Source organism: Pseudonaja textilis, chromosome 16 (genome assembly GCF_049901715.1).
Source record: "Pseudonaja textilis isolate UNSWEBS1 chromosome 16, rPseTex1.2, whole genome shotgun sequence".
Lineage (NCBI taxonomy): Eukaryota > Metazoa > Chordata > Lepidosauria > Squamata > Elapidae > Pseudonaja > Pseudonaja textilis.
In genome coordinates, this window is record NC_142005.1 from 9711421 (window position 1) to 9733853 (window position 22433).

At 45.3% G+C, this 22433-nt stretch overlaps 3 protein-coding genes across 13 annotated transcripts in view; 2 read left to right on the forward strand and 1 right to left on the reverse strand.

Annotated features, from left to right (window-relative positions):
- LOC148124601 (uncharacterized) overlaps positions 1–18347 on the reverse strand; it is a 40192-nt gene extending 21845 nt beyond the window's left edge. For 2 of the 6 annotated variants that reach the window (XM_087914228.1, XM_087914229.1), the window contains exons 1-2: positions 18250–18347; positions 6901–7060 (exon numbers count right to left, since the gene is read on the reverse strand). In XM_087914228.1, coding sequence (XP_087770354.1) covers positions 6901–6904 — 4 coding nt within the window. In that variant the 5' untranslated portion in view covers positions 6905–7060; positions 18250–18347. Of the gene's footprint in view, positions 1–5537; positions 5621–6900; positions 7061–14029; positions 14162–18249 lie in introns of those variants that run through there. The other 4 variants (XM_087914227.1, XM_087914226.1, XM_087914230.1 and 1 more) reach the window with 2 other exon arrangements.
- S100A10 (S100 calcium binding protein A10) lies at positions 1153–10914 on the forward strand. 5 transcript variants are annotated; one of them, XM_087914238.1, is made up of 4 exons: positions 1217–1290; positions 5010–5113; positions 9511–9674; positions 10446–10914. In XM_087914238.1, the coding sequence occupies exons 3-4, from the start codon at positions 9543–9545 to the stop codon at positions 10608–10610; spliced, it is 297 nt and encodes a 98-aa protein (XP_087770364.1). In that variant the 5' UTR covers positions 1217–1290; positions 5010–5113; positions 9511–9542; the 3' UTR covers positions 10611–10914. The 5 variants fall into 5 exon arrangements, with proteins under 5 accessions (XP_087770363.1, XP_087770364.1, XP_087770365.1 ...); XM_087914237.1 differs by lacking the exon at positions 5010–5113 and having other exon boundaries at positions 1153–1290; XM_087914239.1 differs by lacking the exons at positions 1217–1290; positions 5010–5113 and adding an exon at positions 1344–1449.
- LOC113453850 (acyl-coenzyme A thioesterase THEM4-like) lies at positions 14114–22332 on the forward strand. 2 transcript variants are annotated; one of them, XM_087914235.1, is made up of 7 exons: positions 14114–14250; positions 16158–16357; positions 16866–17025; positions 17429–17591; positions 18867–18977; positions 20636–20760; positions 21056–22332. In XM_087914235.1, the coding sequence occupies exons 2-7, from the start codon at positions 16250–16252 to the stop codon at positions 21109–21111; spliced, it is 723 nt and encodes a 240-aa protein (XP_087770361.1). In that variant the 5' UTR covers positions 14114–14250; positions 16158–16249; the 3' UTR covers positions 21112–22332. The 2 variants fall into 2 exon arrangements, with proteins under 2 accessions (XP_087770361.1, XP_087770362.1); XM_087914236.1 differs by having other exon boundaries at positions 14118–14241.
- Positions 22333–22433: the final 101 nt, after the last annotated feature.

Here is a 22433-nt window from a genome sequence, read left to right on the forward strand (position 1 = left end):
TCTTAAAAACCTCCAGTCACCCACAAGTTCTGAAGGCGAGTTGTTGTGTGGTGTGGGTTTTTTTTCTACTGAGATGGCATATTTTCCTAACCCTGCAAAAATACATCCTCCCTCCTTTAAATGTCTGAACGGTGTGTGTGTGTGTGTGTGTGTGTGTGTGTGTGTGTGTGTGTGTGTGCAAGCAACAATAGGGAGGAAGCCGCCAAGAATAACACGTGAGTTTGCATCTAGTGGATGGAATTCAGGAATGTGGAGGAGGAAAAACAGGTGGGCAGGGCAGGAAAAGTTAGGGAAAAACACTCCAAGAATGCAGAATAATGGTACCTCTTGATGGGGTAGAGAAGACATGTTTGACCAACTCCTCTCTTTTCCCTTTATGTCAGTTCCCTTAATTTTATTTTTATAGATAGATGGTAGATAGATGATAAGATAGATAGATAGATAGATAGATAGATAGATAGATAGATAGATAGACAGACAGATAGACAGATAGATAGATATAGATGGAGAGATAGACAGATGAGAGATAGATAGATATAGATGGAGAGATAGACAGATAGATAGATAGACAGACAGACAGACAGACAGACAGGCTGATAGAAACAGATTCAATATATAGATAGAAGTATAGATGATGGATGGACAGATAGATAGATAGATAGATAGACAGACAGATAGACAGACAGACAGACAGACAGACAGACAGGCTGATAGATATAGAAACAGATTCAATATATAGATAGAAGTATAGATGATGGATGGGCAGATACATAGATAGACAGACAGACAGACAGACAGACAGACCCCAGTTAAGTTCACTCTGTCTGTTTTGGGGCTTTCTAAATTGTAGGATTTCATTTAATTATTTTTTATAGGATTGTTCCCTAAGAGGTAACCCGGTTTCTAGACATTTGTGGCCTGATTGTTGAACAAGATCTACATTCGAATATTTTTTACAAGATGTACACTCATTTAAAAAATTTACATTATAAATTAGTTTGAATCATTTGCAACTAAAGACTCGGTAGCCCACCCAAGCCCAAGCCCCTTGGGCCAGGAAAGCGCGTCTACTTGAAGGGTCCGACGCCCAGTTAGACGCGGCTCTGACGCATCGCCAAGACATCGGTTTCTGCCGCGCGTCTGGCAGATGCGAGTCCGGCTTCTCCGCCCCCACCCCCGGCCCGGCCCAGTCTAGCCCAGCCCAGCCCAGCGAGAGTTGCAGAGGCGGTGGCCGGCCAGCCTCACTTCTGCCTCTGCCAGCCGTCGCTCCAGGCTGCTCTCTCTCCCCGGGTGAGTCTCTCTCTCTCTCTCTCCCCGCCGCGCGTAACGGGGCGCGCGTAAAAGCCAGCCGCGCGTAAAAGCGGGGCGCGCGGCTGTACCCGGAGGACCCCCTCTCTCCTCCCCCCCCAAAAGAATTGGCTGCCCTCCTCCGGGTCCTGAAACTGCAGGGTGGGTGGTAGTGGCGGGGGGGTGTTTTCACCACCCACCCACCCCCGGTGGGGTGGAGAGGAAGAGGCATGGAGACAGAAAGGGGGTCCCTGCCATCTCTGCGTCTGTTGGCGGGGACTTTGGGCTGGTTTTGGGGGGGAGAAGTGGGGAGCTGAGCCCGGGGCTCAGGGAAAAGCCGCATTTCTGGCTCAGGGTGTGGTCCCACCCCTGGGTGGGGGGTCACTGCGTACGTGTGTGCCCGGCTGTCCTGATGAAAACACCGCCCGGGGTGGGGAAGCTTTGTGCCCAACTGGTGCCAACAGATTTGGGGTGGTCTCTCTCCATTTTTTGGGAGAGGCGCTTTACTTTGGGGGGGAGAGGCTGGATGGGGGGAGGGAGGAGATGAGTGCCACCCTGTACTGGGCAAGCCGGAATGCTCTCCCTCCTCCACCCCCTCCCGCCCCGCCCTGCCCGCCATGTATGGGCCAACAGCCGGAGGCGAAAATCTGCAGAAAAATTCTTTTATCTACTAGCGAGGCGTTAAGGTCGGAAATTTGGGCATCTGTCTCTGAAAAAGTTTAAAAGTTTTTCGCCCTCTTCAGGAAGGGTTAGGTGGGGGGGAGCCGTCTCCCTGAGCTGCAAAAGGAGACGTGCAGTAGACAAGGGGCTAGTCCTCAGCGTTTCTAAATTTTTAAGTTGCAAAAGACATAAATGCCTTTGCCTTTTGCGGGGAGGGGAGGAATGGTCAGATTTGGATGTGGCGGAGGGGAGCTGAAAAAAACTTGCTTTTTTCTTCCCAAACTTCTTTCCTGGCTGCAAACAATTTTAAGCTTGTAGGTTTTGGCTTCCCCAATTTTCAAAGATTCTGAGCGTTGGGCGGGTGGGAAGTGAAAGGATGCCAGGAGTGCCGGGAGGGGCGAGGGAGGAGAGGCTGGTTTTGAAGTCCCTGCTATGACCAGAGAGAAGGAATCAGCCAGAAGCGGCTGGTAAAACTGCCCAGTGGAAAGCGTTTGTTTTTTTTCAGGGAGGGGGGGAGATGTGGGGAGGGGGGAGACAGGAAATAGCAGCCAACCCAGATTCATGGGCGAAACCAGAGAGAACGTGTGAACGGCAGGGTGTTTCTATCTTCTGGCTTTCTCTGACCTACATAAGATGGCTTAAGGCCAGATCCCGTCAGCTGAGAGGCTCCCTCCATCTGGGATCACCCAGCCTGGCCTCCGCGTCTCCCCATTTTACAACGCGGTTGGAGGAGGGAGGGAGGGAGGGAGGGAGGAGACAAGACAGAAAGAAAGAAAGAAAGAAAGACAGACAGACAGACAGAAAGAAAGAAAGAAAGAAAGAAAGAAAGAAAGAAAGAAAGAAAGAAAGAAAGAAAGAAAGAAAGAAAGAAAGAAAAGGAAGGAAGGAAGACAGACAGAAAGAAATTAAGAAAGAAGGAAGGAAGGAAAGAAGGAAGGAAGGAAGGAAGGAAGGAAGGAAGGAAGGAAGGAAGGAAGGAAAGAGGGAAAGGGAAGGAAGAAAGAAAGAAAGAAAGAAAGAAAGAAAGAAAGAAAGAAAGAAAGAAAGAAAGAAAGAAAGAAAGAAAGAAAGAAGGAAGGAAGGAAGGAAGGAAGGAAGGAAGGAAGGAAGGAAAGAGGGAAAGGAAAGAAGGAAGGGAGGAAGAAAGAAAGAAGGAAGGAAGGAAGGAAGAAAGGAAGGAAGGCAGGCAGGCAGGCAGACAGAAAGAAATTAAGAAGGAAGGAAGGAAGGAAAGAAAAAAAGAAAGAAAGATAGACAAAAAGACAGAGGGAAAGGAAAGGAAAAAAGGAAGGAACGAAGGAAGGAAGGAAGATCACATTTTCTTTGGCAAGGAAGTTTTTTTTTCCCCTCCTGTTCCATCTGGGGGGCTGAGAGGCCCCAAGCGAGCTGTCGGAGCCAGCCTGCAATTTTGGAGATGGGGGGCAGGGGCGGGGTTGTTAAAAGGTAGACTGCTTCTGTGCGTGGAGGTTTCCTCTAGAGTTGCCACACCTTGCTATAAATCCAGCTTTCCTCAGGGGTTGCTAGCAGGTAGACTGCCTCCCTGCCTGGAGGTTCCATTTGGAGTGGCCACGCCCTGCCAGATCCGGCCTCCAGTTTTTTTCCTTGGGGAATTCTTAGAGGTAGACTGCCTCCGTGCGTGGAGGTTCCACTTCGGCATGCCACGCCCTGCTAGAACAAGATGCTACTTTCCCCCGGTTCGCTGGTGAGAAAGCCGCAAATGGGGCATCAGACAACATTGCAGCTGCCTTCCCCCCACTTGGGGGCTTTAAGGTAGACTGTGCCTATTCGTGGGGGCACCCCTGAATGCTCCAACTTTGACCGAGGCGATCCGGGAATTTTCTTTCCACCCAAATTTTCTTTGGGAAGCCATGTGAGTTCACGGATTATACGGCAACGTCTAGTGGCCATAAGTTCCCCAACCAGGTAAAAAAATCCCACCATATCGGCTTAATATTATTTGGGATCCGTGAAATGTTCCCCTCAGCCTAGACCCAAGTAGAAAACAGAAAAATAAATTCCCTTTATACAATACTCCGCCTTCTGCAGCCATGCGCAAAAAAAAAAAATGGCTGGTTTTAAGTTTTGAAAGTTTCCTAGAATCCACCTCAAGCAGGGGTTAGACTGAATGACCTCTAAAGGTCCTTTTTCAAAGGCTGATTTAGGGAGTGGGGGGAAATCAACCCGGGGCAGAAGTCAGAAGGGCGCCAAACCTAACCAACCGGCCTTTGAAAATGGGACAGTCCCTTAAAAACCAACAAGGCTCAAGTGGTTCCAAATAAAAGAGAATATTTAGCTAAACATTACGCATGCTTGCTTGGAGTGCATTTTCCAACAGGAAAATGTCCAAGGCTAAGAATGTTTATTCAGCAAGGGAGGGATCTTGGTGTCTTATCTCCCACCAATAATCTTGGCGTCTTTTAGGGTCAATCATACCCGACTCAAACCAAAGAGAAATCATCTGTAGCGGTTTTGCAGGCCGGCGGTTTGAGATAATTCAAAAATGGAAAGAAAAAAGAAAAAACTCTGGGCTTACTAGCCCACCCCATCCCTTTCCAGATCTACTTAATTCCCTCGATGTTTGCTGACGGCCTCTATTCAGCAAAATGTTTACGCTGCCTTGGGTAAAGGAGAGCCCCCAGCTTCGGCAGTAGTCTACCCGTGTCTGGGAAACCTCAGAGAAGGAAGGATGCTCTCTCTCCATCCAGCTTGTGAGCTTCCCAGGGGGAACTAACCCAGCCTCCAGAAACCCTGGCATGTTATTTTTGCAAAAATAAGTAGTTTGTCAATAAACATAAACAGGAATCTAGGCTTGCAAATCTTACCTATCTATCTAACCATATGTCCTTCTTTCTCTCTGTCTCTGTTGTTTTTCTTCCTTCTTTCTCCATTTTTTCGTTTTCTCTTCCTTTCCTTTCCTTCTCCTCCTGTCTCCCTTCCTTCCTTTCTTCTTTCCTCCCTCCCTCTCTTTCTTTCTCTCGTCTTCTGTTTCCGCTTCTCTTCCTCTCGCTGTTTTTACTCTATTTCTGTGTGTGTTTCTATCTCTCTCTCTCTGCACCACGCAGGGACCTTTGCAAGATGTCCTTGGAAATGTTTGAAGGCTGTTTAGAAACCTCTCCGGCGCTTGGCTAGAATTCGTGTCTGGCATGGTAGACTTTTGAGTTTCTGGGTAGGAAATAGCCACACCCAGCCCTCCAAAGCTTAAAAAAACCCGTTACTCCTGGCCAAAAGAGACTCCATTACAATCCCATAGGGTGGATGTTTATGAAGGAGGTGGAGAAACTATCACATTCTCTTGCTCAACGAATGTAAACAATGAGCCAAGCCTTCTCCCTTGTTTCTTTTGCAAAGTTTCAAGACGTAATTTTAATTCCTGGATGAGAAGGCGAATGGGTGGGGTACAGGCAGGAGAAAAGGGGCCCACCGAATTTTCAGGAGCTTTTTTTTTTTAAAAAAAAAATGTGTCCAATCAACACTTGGCCAAAGAAAGTATTCTTAAAACAAACGCCGCCTAGGCCAAGCAAGATGCGGATGCTGACTTCGGCGGCTTTCAAAACACAACAGGCTTACCATCCTTCTGAGCTAAAGCCTACCTTTTTAAGAGCACTCTACCGGCAACCTGAGACAGGAGAGAGGGATCCGCTGTGCTTTGGGAAAAGGGGAACAGACGTATTTGCTAGGATATGAAAAGAGGGGAGAGAGAAAAAAAAAAATCTCGATTTTAATAAGCAGGAGAGCCTGGCTGTTAGGTTTCGTAGACAGAACTGGTTCTGTATTCTGTCCAGAGACAAATTTAAATTTGAGGAAGAGCGTATTGCATGTATCCTACCCCAAATTTAAATATCTACCGATATCTGGCTTTATTTAAATATTTACCAATATCTAGCTTATTTAAATAGCTACCAATATCTAGCTTATTTAAATAGCTACCAATATCTAGCTTATTTAAATAGCTACCAATATCTAGCTTATTTAAATAGCTACCAATATCTAGCTTATTTAAATATTTACCAATATCTAGCTTATTTAAATAGCTACCAATATCTGGCTTATTTAAAATAGCTACCAATATCTGGCTTATTTAAATAGCTACCAATATCTAGCTTATTTAAATAGCTACCAATATCTAGCTTATTTAAATGTCTATCAATATCTGGCTTATTTAAATAGCTACCAATATCTAGCTTATTTAAATGTCTATCAATATCTGGCTTATTTAAATAGCTACCAATATCTAGCTTATTTAAACATCTATCAATATCTGGCTTATTTAAATAGCTATTAATATCTAGCTTATTTAAATGTCTATCAATATCTGGCTTATTTAAATAGCTACCAATATCTAGCTTATTTAAACATCTATCAATATCTGGCTTATTTAAATAGCTACCAATATCTAGCTTATTTAAATGTCTATCAATATCTGGCTTATTTAAATAGCTATTAATATCTAGCTTATTTAAATGTCTATCAATATCTGGCTTTTTTTTTTTTCAGAGAAAATGTTGTTTTTTTTCTGAGTCAAGAATCGCATTCTATGCTTTAACACGGGCTTCATTTAATCAAAAGATCTTTAGCCAGAAAGATCTCCCAAAACAGAGAAAGAAGGGTCCCGAAGTGAGTTTAAGAGGAGAGATTTAAAAGAACCAAGTGACTAGTCCCTAAGAGAGCAAGCTTTGGAGCTTTAGGGCATGTTCAGCAGCGAGAAACGTACCCACGGGGAACTAAAAAAAAAAAGGCCAACAGATTTCTTCTGCTTTTTTTATATCTCGGTGGTGAAATAGTTGCTTTGTGAGCTTTTCGGCTCGAAAGAGTTGACTTCATTCAATGGAACTGCAGCTCCTAGGGCCGAAAAAATACTAAGAGTGTTAGGGACACACCCAGGAAAATACTGCTGGGGTTGCAGCAAAGGCGGGATGGCGGGCATAGTGCCCAAATTACTAACGCTTTGCTTACTCATTGCAACGAGGCGGAGGAGGGAGGGCTTCTCCCTCTGCACCCTTTCAAAGCCAGCTTGTAGGAAGGCCCCTCTGGAAGGAACGAACCAGGAGTAAACCAGCCGTTGGTCTTTGCGGTTAAGCACTGTTGCTTCCCCCTTTGATGTAAGGGCACCGAGCTGCAAAACAAAACAACAAAATAATAATAATAAATTGGGGTTTTTTTTTTCTCCTTTTTCTTTGTTTTTAATCTCAAGAGCGATTTGGCAGCTTCCTGAAGCAAGAGGCTGGAGGGAGGGAGGGTTGGTCGAAGGAGGGGAAAATAAAAAATGTATGATTTGGATTGCAAAAATTGCAGTTCTTGCAAAGGGAAGAAACCGGGCACCACAATGCAGTTTGGAGATGATCTGCTTCTGCAAGGAGGTTTGTTTCCGATTGCAGGAGTAAACCGGTCCCGTTTTTGCTGCCCCGGGATAGCAAAAGTCTTGAGCGACAAGGTTTCCCCCGATGGGGATTGAAGCCAGCGGGCCTTTTAGGTTTGACCCCCCCAAAAAAAAACCTCTCCAGTACAACCCTGCCTGGCTGTGGTTTTGCAAACCCAAGGGGCAGAGCGTAACAACTTGCTGAAGAAGGATGTGTCAAATCAGGCCAAATCGGAGGGATACGGTACAAAGCATCCGGACTCTCAGCTTATCCGAAGCTTTCAAAATAAATCAACGTTTCTAAGAAATATTCCATCCGGAGACAGAGGCCTCCTGGGGAGCGGGGGAGAACCCACCACAAGGGGTTCCAAAGCCTCCGGGGTTTGCAAGTAAAAATAAAGCCGTATTGCAATGAAATTCACCTCTCGCCAAAGGGCCCAGTTTAATTTCGCCTTGGTGCGAGAGGTAGAATTATTATTTTTTTCCCCAAAATTGCCCACATTCAATTTTGAATTGGCCTCATTGGCCCAAGGCAGAGATCTGTGGATCCATCCATCCTTCCTTCCTTCCTTCCTTCCTTTCTTTCTTTTCCTTCCTTTCTTTCTTCTTTCTTTCTTTTTTCTTTTTCTTTCTTTCTTTTCTTATCTTTCCTTCCTTTTCTTTCCTTCCATTTTTCTTCCTCCTTTCCTTATTTCCTTCCTTCCTTTTCTTCCTTTCCTTTCCATTCCTTCCTTTTTTCCTTTTCCTTTTTCTTCCTTCCTTCTTTCCTTCCTCCTTTCCTTTCCTGTCCTCTTTCCTCCCTCCTATCCTTTCCGTTCCTTTCCTTCCTTATTTCTTTTTATTTTCCTTCCTCCTTTCTTTTCTTTTTTCTTTCCCCTTCCTTCCTTCCTTCCTTTCTAAAATCTCCTTTTCCCGTTCTATTTCCCCCCCAGGGTCAGGGGCAAACGCCCCAAATTCCACTCTGCAACAGTGGCAGGCGGGGTGTGTGGTTCCACCGGCCTTTCCTTAAACCAGAAAGTCCTAAATTCTTAGGTGCATTTTTTACAAGCGGTGAGTCACCGCAATAGAGATCCGTTTAGGTAATCTTCAACCAAGTCTTGTACTCTGCTCATTCCTTTCTGCATGGCTCAGCCTCCCAAAGGGACGAGAGACGTGTGTCTGCAATGAGTCATCCGGTTGTGGGGTGTGTGTGTGCGTTTGTGTGTTTGTGCGAGCTACAGCAGACGGCCTTTATCCAATGGGGCAGGGTCAGAATGAGACTTGTGCAGCGTAAAAGTAGGACTTTCTCCTGTCTGGAAGGGCCTCGCCAGCTTGGAAATGGGTGGATTCCCTTCAGGAACGGGAGCTGGAAGGGACCTCAGAGGTCATCCAGTCCAACCCCAGGAGATTCTGAACCATTTCTGACAGTTCTGCCCAGCCTCTCCTTTGAAATCTTCCAGGGATCGATTCGAACAGGCTTAGGGGATGCAGAAGGAGGGTTTCGTTTTCCTTTTGTTTTACAAAATGGCAAAAAAAATTGTGACCTGAGTTTTGTTCAGACAGTTCGGGCGATAACTCCAAACTTCGGCAGTTGAAATAGATGAATTACTTTTTATGATGTGGTCCTATATCGGTTCCTTGCTGGTCGATAATTTTGGATTCCAAATCAAGATTTGAGAGAAGGATCCATAACGGATCCCCTTTTTTCCCCCGTTATATTGGAAGCCCGCCGGCGAAGGGCACAAACGGGATCACGCAACCGTCGGGGTGCTACAACTGTTTGCAAATCCAGGCCGGTTGCCAAATTTCTATCGCTTGACCCACGGAGATGGTGCAATGGTTGTACCAGTTGTAAGTCATTTTTTTTCCCCGTTGCCATTGCAACTTTCAAACCCCAAACGGCTGTAAGTTGAGGACTGTCGTTCTGAAATTCCCAACATGGTTTGTGTCGGTGGTGGGCAAGGTTGGGATTTGAAGAGTGGGGGATATAACTCACCAACTTTCTTTCCCTCTTTCTTTCTTTCCTCTCTTCTTTCTTTCTTACTTTCTTTTTTTCTTTTTCTTACCATTTCTTTTTTTTTTTTTGCCTTTTTTCTCTCTCTTTCCATCTTTTTCTTTCTTTCTTTCTTGCCTCTTTTTTTTCTTTCCCTCTCTTTTCTTTCTTGCCTTTCTTTCTTTCTTTCTTTCTTTCCTTCTTTCCTTCCTTCCTTCCTTCCTTCCTTCCTTAGACTCGGTCTGCCTCCTTGAGATCCCTGCCAAGATGCCCTCCCAGCTGGAGCACGCCATGGAGACTGTCATGTTTACCTTCCATAAATTTGCCGGCGACAAGAACTACCTAACCAAAGAGGACCTCCGGCTGCTGATGGAAAAAGAGGTGCCGGGGTATATGGAGGTGAGCAAAGAGAAGGGATGGGTTGGTGTCCTCCATGGACCCTTCCTCCTCCTCCTTTTTCTCCTCCTCCTCCATCATAACCATCTCCTTGTTGTCTTCTCCACTGTCATGAAAATCTCTTCGTCCTCCTTCTCATCATCCTCTCCATCAAAATCGTCTCATCTTCTCATCATTTCCTGTATGATGATAAATTTTTCGTCTTCCTTCTCATCGTGTGTTCCATCCTGATCATTTCATCTTGTCCTTCTCATCATCTCCATCTCCTCCGTGGTCATCTCAACATCTCCTCCTCCACTTTGTCCATCATGAACCCCACGTTTTCCTTCTCATCCTCCTCTGTCGTGACCATCTCTTCTTCGCCACCGTGACCATCTCAACTTCATCTTCTCTCTCTCCATCATAACCATCCAAACCTTTCCCTTTCATGATCATCTCCTGCTCCTCCATCTCATCTCTCCTTCTCATGATCATCTCAACCTCATCTCCATCATGATCCCATCTTTTCTCCATCACCTCATCCTCCATCTTCTCATTTCCTTCTGAATCATGGCCATCTCTTCAACCTCGTCTTCTTTATTGCGATCATCTCATCTTCCATCTCCTTCTCCTTCGTCATGACCGTCTCAACCTCTTCGCCTCCTCCTCCTCCTTCCCCATAACCATATAACCTCCTCCATCACAATCATCTCCCTATCTTCCTCATCTCCTCCTTCTCCGTCGTGACCATCTCCTCTTCTCCTTCTGCCCTTTTTCTTTCAAACCCACCTCTAGAACCAGAAGGACCCCATGGCCATTGACCGGATCATGAAGAACCTGGAGGAATGCCGGGATGGCAAAATCAGCTTTGAAGGCTACCTGTCCCTCTTTGCCGGGTTGACCAACGGCTGCAACGAGTATTACATCAAGAAAATGAAGCCAACGGGGAAGAAATTCTGAACCGGGCAGACCCAGATGGCTCTTTCCCAAGCACTGACGGCGCGTTTTGGCCCAGGGAGAGCTTCAACGGTGCCTGCTGCGCCGTCGCCCGCCTGCTTCCCCGTCCAAAGCCAGTCCATTCTGCTTCAAAACAGCACATGTTCTCCCAGGCCTAACCACCCGAGCTGACAACGTACAGGAGAAACTAACCCTTAAATCAAATTGTGAAAAACACCGCAAAGGCCACCTTGTTTCCACCAGGAAATACGCTTCGGTTTGCCCTTATGCTGTGTACTAGATCCAAAAATAAATCTCTTTTTTTGTATTGCCCTGTCTATATTATTATTATTATTATTATTATTATTATTATTATTATTATTATTATTTTACCTAGAATAAAACTCCAGTAACAGTACAGGTTGCTCTAGTTAGTTTATTTTATTGATTAGCCCTTGGGCAGAGTTCCAGATGACAAATTATTACTAAAATCTGATAAAAACAATTTAAAATGAAATTGGAATGAAATACAAATTTAAAATGAAATTGGAATAAAACGCAGCTTAAAATGAACGGAATAAAATACAATAATTGAATATGTAAATATGATAAAATGTAGTCTCAATTTATGATGGCCATTTAGCAGCCGTTCAAAGTTGCAGCAGATACTCCCCAACAGGTATTTAGAACCCAGGTCCAAAACCCCCACGCCATCATAACTTTCGGCCATAACGGGCAGGCTCCACTGTGGTCTTTAAGTCGAGGAATAGCTGTAACTTTGGTAGTTTCAAACACAGAGGAGCGAATCAATGGCGTGGGAGGGAAACGGAGGCACCCTTATACTCTGAAAAAATAATTTTAATTTGAATTATTAAATAATTTTAATAATTTTCCTGAATCCAATCGGAACCATTTTGATCGTGAGAGGGATTCCTTTTTAATGGGGCAGTAGAAAAACTTTTCAAATAAATAGAGTTTATTTTTCACTGGGTTAAATAAATGGCCTAGGAAATGAACCCAACCCTCTGTTTTCATCTCCAATATTTGACGTAGTAGACAGTGGTGGGATTCTATGGTTTGGACCGGTTCTGGCAAACTGGTCTGAACCAGTCCGAACCAGTCTGAAGTGCGCGCTCACAGAAACAGTTGTTACACTGGTTGAATCGCACTACTAGTGGTAGAATATTATTAGCGGATCTTCGGCTATTTTCCTTCCTGTTACGGTTTGAGGGCAGGATTTTTTCTTAACTGATTAACTGCCCAGCTCTGTAGCAACCCCGGGAGGCTTTAAAAATGAAAATATTTGCAGGAAGCTGAAGGAGAGAGTTTGCCCAATATGAAACCCAGAATTTCCTAGTCTCGGGAGAGGGTAAAGCGTCATTCTCTGGAGCAACATGGAAAAACCACACTTGTGATTTTCATAAGTCTAGGCAGGCTTTTGAAAGAGGACAGATTTTCTGGCTGTGGGTTGGGGATGATTCATTCTTCTGCATGTTTCCTGCCCTTGGGGCTTAGGCCAAAAATACTTAAGGTTGCCAAGACGATAAGAGAGAAATTGGACACGGCAAAACCAGTCAAAAACCAGTCATCAAAGCCAGTTACTTGGTGGGCTTTGCAAACATTTCCAGATGGGGAAGAAAGACTTTGAAATAACAACCGACAAATAACCGAGGGACTTTTTTTTTTTCATTTTGCTTTTTACTCCTTGCAGTCCAAAAATACGCTTCCGATTTGAACGGGAATGGAAATGTTTTCTCATCCTTCCGTCACATCACAAAACGGCGACATTTACTGCCTGCTGTTTCGTGCCCAAAGGGCAAAATAAAAAAATATTCCTGGCAGAGTTGGTTGTGTGGTTTCAGGATACTTTGGAACACAATATATCCCTTAAAAAAAGGTTATTTCGGTAGAAAATAACATTTGTTGTTGGTTCAAGGGAGGGAAATGAATGGGATGGATCCAAATGAGTGACAGCTCAAGACTTTTGTTGCTTTTATTAGTTTCTGAAAAGGGGAGCTTTGCTCCATTTAAACCAGTGTTTCAGCAATTTTAAGACGGGCGGACTTCAACTCCCAGAATTCCCTGGCTGGCATGCCCAGTAGAGATGTCAAAGTTGTAAAGGAGACTTCCTTCCTTCTGAAGTGTTTCTATCATTAAGTGTTTTTCCTGTCCGTTTTTGCGACTTTTTAAAAATCCTTGAGCGTAGAAAACCAGCAGGTCAGGAATTAGGCCGAGGCAGCTCCCTGAGAGGCTTGCTTTCCAACTGCAGGACCCAAGCTGTAAAAGAGGCCATTTATTAGAAATGGTGTAGGGAGGGTCTCCTGCTTGGGCAGGAGGTTGGACTAGATGACCTACAAGGTCCCTTCCAACTCTGTTAATCTAATATGTTGAAACAGCTCTGCTCCAGGGGGTTTCTGTCACCGGCCCAGGTGTTTTTCCTGTCCATTTTTTGCGACTGTTTTTTAAAAATCCCTGCACGTAGGAAACCAGCAGGTCAGGAATTGGGAGGCAGCAGCTCCCCGAGAGGCTTGCTTTCCAGCTGCGGGGCCCTCTCCATTTTCCAGCTTGAGGCTGCAAACCCAAGCAGAGCCGATGTTCTTGGCCCGAGATGAGCTTCGCAGTAGTTTTTTCCTCTGCATGATTCATCGGGGACAGTTCCAGGCAAGGCATTAGGCCATAATTTTAATGCTGGTTCTTCTCCGCCAGGAGCCTCATTCTGGTCACGTTTTTTTTTGGTCCGCCCTGTTGCAAAGTCGGGTCCTCTTGGATGCCAAAGGCTGCGGCTTCCTAGCCTTCTGCAGAAGGAAAGACGTTGCAAGCTGCTTGGAAAAAAAAAAAACAGCGGGGTGGTTTCCTTGGGGGACTCTGCACATGCTCAGGGATGCCTTTCCCTTGAGAAAGGGGGGTTTGCGCCCCTTGCACAAAAGCACTCAAGCATCAGAAAGGTCTTAAAAGAGGTTTTGGGGCCTCTGAGCATGTGCAAAGGGCTACAGCCAGCACAAGAAACGCCTTTTTCTGGGCTCTGCAAAGAGTGTAAACCCCAGGTTGCGATTGACACTCCCTTGGGCCAATCAGAGAAGACGATTGGATACGTCAATGGCCGCCTGACTCAGGAATGTTTGATGTTGCAAGGCTGGGGCGGGGCACGTCACAAAACGCTAGATTGGCGGACGGCTTATCCAATGGGCAATGCTTAGAGTAGGCACAAGGTGAACTATGATTGGAGCATCCGAGTGACCGCTGTTGGGCCGGACTGGCCCTTCTTAAGGGCCAATCCAAGAGAGGCTCATTAGAACTGAGGAAGCCCAACGGCGCCTGATTGGATACTTTGCCTTGATTGACTTGACCCTCAAAGTAAGTGGGATCGAGCGATTAAACTGCTTCAAAAAATGACCCGGGGAACAAAGGAGACTCCGGCATGAGGCGGGGAGACAGTTCCTTACCTCAAGGGGCCTCGGCGCGCGAGGGGAAAAAGAGCGAAGAGCGCAACCGAAGTACGACCGCATCCCCACCCCCGCCCCGGCGCACCCAAGCCGGAGCGCCTCCCGCCCGAAGGCGAAGAGCGTGACGCGCATGCGTCGGAGATAGCCTCAGCCCCCCCTCGAGTGACGTCAGGAGCGGTGCCTCGCGTTCATTCTACCATCGAGAGGCGAAGGTGAAGCAGGTAGGTCGGAGGCAAGGAGGGTCGGAGGTCAGGGGTCACGCGGGGGGAAGGGGTCAAAGGGCAAGGGATCATGTGTGATATATATATATATATATGTGAGCATATATAATATATAATTTACTTTATATATTTAATTTAATTTATATAATTTACATATATATGTGATACAAATAAAGATATGGAATGTATGTAATGACATGTATATTAAGTATATATCATTAAGTATAATGATGGAATATATGAGTGTGTGTGCGTGTGTACATATATGTCCTATTTTTTCTTTTTTATTCGTATCCAATTCATGTATTCATAACCATGCTTATACCTGTTATCTAATACTTGCTTGGCAAATAAGTAAAATAAAATAAATAAATTTTATATACATGTATGTATGTATGTATGTATGGTATTCATCTTTGTTCGGGTATTTTCCCACGTCATTATAGTTGTGCTTTTAAAGTTGTACAACGTTTCAGCAGAATCTCATCTGCCATCATCAGGCTTCTGTTATAAAATTTATATAATATATAATATACATGTAAATTATATATAATAATATATAATTTACATATATATGTGGGGGGGGGATACAAATATAGATATGGAATGTATGTAATGACATGTATTGATGTTGGTATAACGGGCTGTGTGATGCCCTTGTGAGTTTTGTTGTGGAGATATCCTGGATCTTGTGCTGTAATCTCCTGGGTCGTTTGTTTTGTAGTGATCTTTTTTCCATTAGCCTCCCGTGTTTTAACGGCTTGGGTAATGGGTGGTGTGGTGACCTTGTGAGTTTTATTACTGTGGTATCCTTGGTCTTGTGCTGTGATTTCCTGGGTCGCTTGCTGTGTTGCAACTTCTTGAGTTCTCAAGAAGTTAAGAATTTGCAACATAGCAAATGACCCAGGAAATCACAGTACGCTAGCTCCAAATTTAAAGCTGAAACAGCTGTGAAAGTCTGACTCACAGACGAACCCAATACAGAAGCCTGATGATGGCAGATGAGATTCTGCCGAAACGTCGCTACAACTTTAAAAGCACAACTATAATGACGTGGCAAAAGCTGAATATCATACATATATGCACACACACATATATATGCACACACACATACATATATACACACAAGTGTGATTAGACACACAAGGTATTTGTCTCTGATGAATAAGCTCTCAGTGAATATATGTATATGTAGAATGTGTGTGTGTGTATTGTTAGCTCCATAGAGTAAGCGGCTATATAAATGTTCTAGTACACATATATTAAAACATGCCATTACATATCCAATGAGTCTGGGCAACTGACAATATGCATATTCATATTGAATATATATATATATATATATATATATATATATATATATATATATATATATACATACAGAGAGGGAGGAAGGGAGGGAGAGAATATAAGTGTGTGTGTGTGTGTGTGTGTGTGTGTGTATACAGGAAATAAACTTTGTACATGCAATTTTGTAAAAAAAATCTAGAAATTAGGGGTGATTTCATGCCATGGAATAAAAGAAAGGGCGATGGATCAAGAGATAGAAATGAATAAACAAGAGACGCTGGAGAACCACGGAAGTCCAATATTTGCCATATTTAAGGTTCTGCCAAGACTACCATGTTGCTCAACTGCTTGACCTTCACAGGATACCTTTTGCCATTTGGGCTTAGGATGCCCTCCCCCCTCCCCCACGAAAAAAACCACTGCTGTGGCCCGGATAGATGAGCTTACAGTCCCCATCAGCTCCCAAACACTGCACTTGTCCTACTGGCTGGGAGAAATGGAGACTGGAGTCTGTGACGACCCAGAAAGTGGGGGCAACTAAGGGGAGAGAGAAAGACAGATCTCTCTTGAGCCACAAAATTAAACTTTAAACTGTCACTCTCGCCTTCTTTTGACAGGTGGAGGTCTGACTTCTTCCCCTCTCGCCATCGCGGTTAATGAATTCTGAATTCCGCTGACAAGAAGTGGGATCCTTTGAACTGCACCAGTCATGCTGAGGAACTGGGCAAGGTTGGGATGGGGTCTCCCTTACTTTGTGACTCCTAGAAACGGGGCACTCCTCCAGCGTTTCTCCCACAAGCTACAAGGAAATTCCGCCGTAAGTATCCAAAAAAAAGAAAAAGAGTTGCCAGTTCATCTTTTGTCCTAACCAACCCTGAGAATTTATTTTTATTTTATTGTATTTGTGGGGGGAGGTTTAGTTGGGGGAATAGCTTTGACTTCCGGTGTGAATTTCCCCGCACCGTGTTCACGTAAAAGTCTGGTTTCACCCGGCCGTCTGATAAATGCTGTCGCTTGTTGCATGCATCGTGGCTTGTTTCCATTGGGTTTAGCACACCGCCCATCAAGCCAGTTTTCGTGGCTTTTAAACCAGGGACAGGCGACTCTGGGCCCTTGACGTCCTGTGGACTTCAACTCATGAAGGAGCCAGAGTTGGCCACCCCTGTTTTAAGCCATGTTTGGTGGGTGACCCAAGCTGACACCAAATGATATCAAAGCAAGGGAACTCCAGAGATTTGTATTTGCTGGGGGTTGGGCTGGTTGACCTCCAAGGTCCCCTCCGACCCTCTTGTTCCGTGTTCTAAGGTCCATTTTCTGTTTTGCAGGCTGGGATACTCATATCAGAGAAGAGTATAGATCTGGCTGTCCCCAACCCAAGCTGGAGCCAAGAAATGGTGCACCAGTTTAACCGATATATGGAGATGACGAAAGATGGCAGATGGCAGAAGCTGCCATCTTACCAAAGTTACTCTGATCACCTTCCAGGCAAGCTTTCCTTTCTTCCTTTCTTTCTTTCTTTCTTTCTTTCTTTCTTTCTTTCTTTCTTTCTTTCTTTCTTTCTTTCTTTCTTTCTTTCTCTCTTTCTCTCTGTCCTTCCCTTTTTTTCTTCCCTCCCTCCTTCCTTCCCTCCTACCTTCCTTTCTTCCATCTTTCGGTCTTTCTCTCTCCTCCCTACTTCTCTCCTTGCTTTCCCTTTCTCTCTTCACAACAAACCTATGGCTAACTTGACAACTCCAGGGTTCCGCTCAACAGCCATGACCAGAAAAGTCAAGCCACCTTGCCTGGCTCAGCAGTAGAAATGCCGGCCTTCGGTTGCGTTTGTAAGGTGTGGTCTACCTCGATGTACTTCAGCCTCAGCTGACGTTACCTTTTTTCGCCGCTTCTGCAGAAGGACCCTGGAAGGAAAAGCTCCGCAACCGAAAATACCGGATGTTTCTCCGAAGTATCGACGAGGAAGGCAAAGGCTTTGAGTACGCCATGTTCCTGAAGCCTTCGGAGAAGAGGGTGGCGGCCGTCTTCCAATTAGGGCCCTACCTCGAGGGGCCTTCGGGGTGAGCTTTTTTTTAAAAAAAAATCCAGTTTAAAAAAATCAGAATATTCACAATAGAGTTGGAAGGCACCTTGTAGGTCAGGGGTGGGCAAACTACGGCCCGGGGGCCACATCCGGCCCGTTGGTCTTTTTAATCCGGCCCGCCGAAGATTGGTACAGAATTAAGGTTTGATGTGAATGATTGCATTCATTTTATTTTGACTTGTAATGACAGGCATTTCGACACCAGGTGGTGGCCCGTCTGTCAAATTTTAAAAGTCAATGAGGCCCCCGAGCCAAAAAGTTTGCCCACCCCTGTTGTAGGTCATCTAGCCCAGGGATCGCCAACCTTTTGGGCCTCAGGGACCACCAAACTCATCATTTTAAATTCCGTGGACCATGAATACGGATTTTGACTGACGGTGGCTTGCTGGTATTGGTGGGGAAGTTGGTCCCATATTCCAGAGCTGCAGGAGTCACAGGACTGGCCCTTTGGTCATCCCAGAGTAGCTGCTCCTCCACCCAGGTGCACCGGCCTGCCATGGACTGGAAGAGTTGCTCCAGGATGACCAAAGGGCCAATCCTGTGACTCCTGCAGCTCTGGAATATGGGAACGACTTCCCCACCAACGTCAGCAAGCCACCCCGGGACGGATTTCCCTCCCCTGCCGTTGGTCTTACCTTCCAATTCCAGCTTGCGTGGCTCTACTCAAGGTAAGGTTTGCACTCGGCCGAAGCGTGGGGGACAGCGGGTAGGCGGGCATGTGGGCGGTACAGCCTTGTATCCCTGCGCAGCCTGGATTAATTGCTTTGGGGGGGGAAGGACATTTCTCTGCGGACCACCAAAATTTTCTCGCGGACCACCAAAATCCCCGGCCCACTGGCTGGCAACCACTGTTCTAATCCAACCCCCTGCTTTGAAATCTTACAGGACAATTGCAAACGTAGTTCTAAGCTGCAAACGTACATACTTTACATCCATTAGTTCATTTCTAGCAGCCAGGAATTCTCCACTTATAGCAGGGAAACTTTAAGGCTTGTGGACTTCCAACTCCCAGAATTCTCCAGCCGGAGGACGGGGAGGCAAATAAATGTAATAAATAAACACAAGTTCAATCATTAATAAATATTTATCTCTTTGTAGCGTCCCCTGGCGTTGACTCTTTCTGAAAACGGGCCGCTCAATTTTCTTTTCTTTGTTTTACCCACATAAATCCCCTCCCCGTTTTGGGAGCTTGCAAGCTCCTTCTTTCTTCAAGCCTCCGTGGTTGAGTTCTTATTTTATTCCGCCTCTCAAGGTTCGCCCACGGCGGGGCCATCGCCACTATCCTGGACAGCACGGTGGGGGCCAGCGTCATCTACATCAGCCGCAGGGTGGTGACCGCTAACCTCAACATCAACTACAAGAGGTCAGTGCCTCCTTAGGAAAGGAGGTCTGAATTGGGAGGAGAAGAATTGAAGTCGGAATTGGCCAGGTGTGCCGATTCCAAGGAGGTTTTTTTGGTTTTGTTTTATTCCAGGTTTAACTTTTTTTTAAAATTGAGTTATCAGACAAGATACGAAATACAAAAGTAAATAGAAAAGCAATGGGGGAGGAAAAGGGGAAAGGGAAGTGAGTGGGGGGGAGGAAAAAAGAAACACTGACTTCCAGCTCTCTGTGTTAGAATAGAATAGGAATGGAATAAAGAATAGAATAGAATAGAATAGAATAGAATAGAATAGAATAGAATAAAGAATAAAGAATAGAACAGAACAGAACAGAACAGAACAGAACAGAATAGAATAGAATAGAATAGAATATAGAATAGAATTCTTTATTGGCCAAGTGTGATTGGACACACAAGGAATTTGTCTTGGTGCAAATACTCTGTGCATAAAAGAAAATATACATTTGTCAAGAGTCAAGAATCATAAGGTACAACACTTAATAGTCATAGGTACAGTAAGCAATCAAATCAGATAGATAGATAGATAGATAGATAGATAGATAGATAGATAGATAGATAGATAGATAGATAGATAGATAGATAGATAGATAGATAGAAAAAGAAAGAAAGAAAGGATAGAATAGAATTCTTTATTGGCCAAGTGTGATTGGACACACAAGGAATTTGTCTTGGTGCAAATACTCTCAGTGTCCATAAGAGAAAAGATACAAGAGTCTAGAATCATCAGGTACAACACTTAATAATAGCCATAGGTACAGTAAGCAATCAAATCATACTAGGAAACAGTCCATATAAATCATAAAGATACAAGCGACAAAGTTACAGTCATACAGTCACAAGTAGGAGGAGATGGCGATAAGGAGTGATGGGAGAATTAATAATAGTAGTGCAGACTTTGTAAATAGTTGGGCAGTGTTGAGGGAATTATTTGTTTAGCAGAGTAATGAATTCTAACAGAGCTGAAAGTCAGCGCGGTAAAATAAGGCATTAAACATCAAATCACAACTCTTTTTTTTTTCATAAGAATATAAACAAGCCATTTTTGTAAGGTTTGGTTTTGTTCCTAAGTCGATCTCTCAGCCTCCTAACAAGATTGGTGGGGGATGGAGGAGGAGACTGACCACCAAACATGTTATTGTTTATATTTTTTTATAGTATTTTATATGCATTGTCTAGACAGGCCGTTGTCTTAAGGGGACGTGGTAGCTCAGCGACTAAGACGCTGAGCCTATCGGTCAGAAAGTTTGGCGGTTCGAATCCCTAGCACTGCGGAACGGAGTGAGCTCCTGTTCGTTGTCCCAGCTTCTGCCAACCTAGCAGTTTGAAAGCACGTAAAAAAAATAAATAAAAGCAAGTAGAAAAATAGGAACCCCTTTGGTGGGAAGACAACAGCGTTCCGTGCGCCTTCAAAGGCGTTTAGTCATGCCTGCCCATGACCACGGAGACGTCTTCGGGCAGCGCTGACTCTTCTTCGGCTTTGTAGCGCGAGGGGAACCTTTACCAAGACACGCTGCCTCTCAACCGCGAAACATTTGTGAAGTCACCTACCTTGCCACAGTTGCCAAGGGAGGAATTCGGCGTCTCGTAACCATTAGCCTTTGTTCTCCCCCTCCGTTCAGTCCCGTGGAGTTGGGCTCCGTGATCCTGGTGGACACCCGGGTGGACAAGATCGAAGGCAGGAAGATCTTTGCGAGCGGCGAAGTCTGGAGTGTGGATGGACAGACTCTCCATGCAGAGGCCACAGGTAAGTCTCCGTCGTAACTTTGAACGGTTGCTCAAGGAACTGTCATAAGTCGAGGGTTACCTGTACAGGGTCCCTTCAGCCTGCCTTCTCCAACCTGAATTTCCATCCCACCCCACCCCAAGACTACAGTTCCCAGAATTCCAAGCCACGTGGCCGAAAGCTCTCCGAGTGTTGAGAAATATAGATTAAAGCTGGCCACCCTGATTGCCTGATACAATTTTCAGTAATATTCTATGTTCCTGGCCTCGAATTGTCTATATCTCCTTTGTTTCTCTCCTGTTTTTTCTTTTTTAAGGTCTCTTCATCGAACTGCAGCCACAGAAAGAAACGGATTCTAGCAGCTCCCCTTAAAACAGACAACCTGGATGCCCGCCGCACACCTCCCGATCCGCCTTCCTCTTCCTTAACTTTCCCACTACAAGTTCCTCTCGGAGTTTCATCGGTATCTCTCCTCCCTTCTTTGCAGAACTGGGTGGGACATCAGTGTTTCGAAAACCGCAACCCACACCTGTTTGGCACGGCACCCTTTGTCGTGGAGGCGGGAGGCCGTGAATCCCGAAAACTGTGTTTCTGGTCAGGTTGTCACTTTATAGATCTGTCCTTGGCGCCATGGTTCTAAAACCCAATGGGTGTTTTCTGGCTGCTTTCGAACTCGCTCCCCCTTTTCTTGGCCCTTCGAGGATATTTATATTTTACCCTTTCACATGTGGTAGATATTTTTTCTTCTAAGGCGAGTTTCCAAACTGGTGGGAGTCGAAGAAAATCGGATCGGGATTGGACCGTGGGCGTCTCTCAACTGGGCAGTTTCCTTGCAGACATTTTAGGACCCAGCTTTGTAGCGTCATCGGTGCTAGAAGGAATGGGGATTTGCGGGGTGGAGGAGGAAGAGGAGGACTCTCAAACATGATCATCTAACCCAGGGGTCGGCCACCTTAAAACACTCAAAGAGCCACAAAAGTTCTAACCGGAAGCTCCCCGGTCAATTCTGGAGCCGACCAGAAGTCCGGTTCCCCCATCATAGAGTCTCCTAGCGTGGCGTCCTTTTTCCTCTACCTGTCCTAACCGAAAACCCTATCAATTGTGGAGCCACAGCAGAGGGAAGGTAGAGCCGCACGCGGCTCCAGAGCCATGGGTTGCCAACTCCTGATCTAACCTTATATCCAGATACACTTTTTGAGATCCGCTCTGCTTAACCTTGGAGATAGTTTCGGAGAGTGAGGTTGAGTGACTTCAGGAAAGGCGGTGCTGAATTGTCCAATGGGGCAGTGTTAACATGGTTGCTCCCCTCCTTGGTCGCCAACACCTGGGGAGGTTTCTGCCTAAGCGCCGAGAATCGCAGCATCCCGCGTTCACCAACATCTGGGCCTCTTCCCTGGGTCTGCTCACAGTCCGTGGGGTGCACAACCTTATGTCTTGGGGTGCCTGTTAAATGCCTACCTCTCTGCCCTGCCTTCTGAGTGCCTTACAGAAGGATTGTTAGCACTTACCCTACTTTTGCACAATTGTTTTACCTGTTGGTTTGAGTAACAGCGTGGTGATTGCCAACGAGAACCATAAATATAATTTACTCTACGTGTCTTCTCTTGTTTCATCCTTGGGAAACGGTTTGTGTAATTTCCTCCTTGTTATTCCTGATTTTTTTTTTCTGAAAGCTGGGGGCTAAGGAGCAAAAA

Bases quoted from the DNA above. Each gene is read 5' to 3' on its own strand.
- S100A10 (XM_087914237.1), top strand. From the start codon at position 9,543: ATGCCCTCCCAGCTGGAGCACGCCATGGAGACTGTCATGTTTACCTTC. The intron at 9,675-10,445 runs GTGAGCAAAGAG...ACCCACCTCTAG, and splicing joins AGGTGCCGGGGTATATGGAG to AACCAGAAGGACCCCATGGC.
- LOC113453850 (XM_087914235.1), top strand. From the start codon at position 16,250: ATGCTGAGGAACTGGGCAAGGTTGGGATGGGGTCTCCCTTACTTTGTG. The intron at 17,026-17,428 runs GCAAGCTTTCCT...CCGCTTCTGCAG, and splicing joins TTACTCTGATCACCTTCCAG to AAGGACCCTGGAAGGAAAAG. The intron at 20,761-21,055 runs GTAAGTCTCCGT...TTCTTTTTTAAG, and splicing joins TCTCCATGCAGAGGCCACAG to GTCTCTTCATCGAACTGCAG.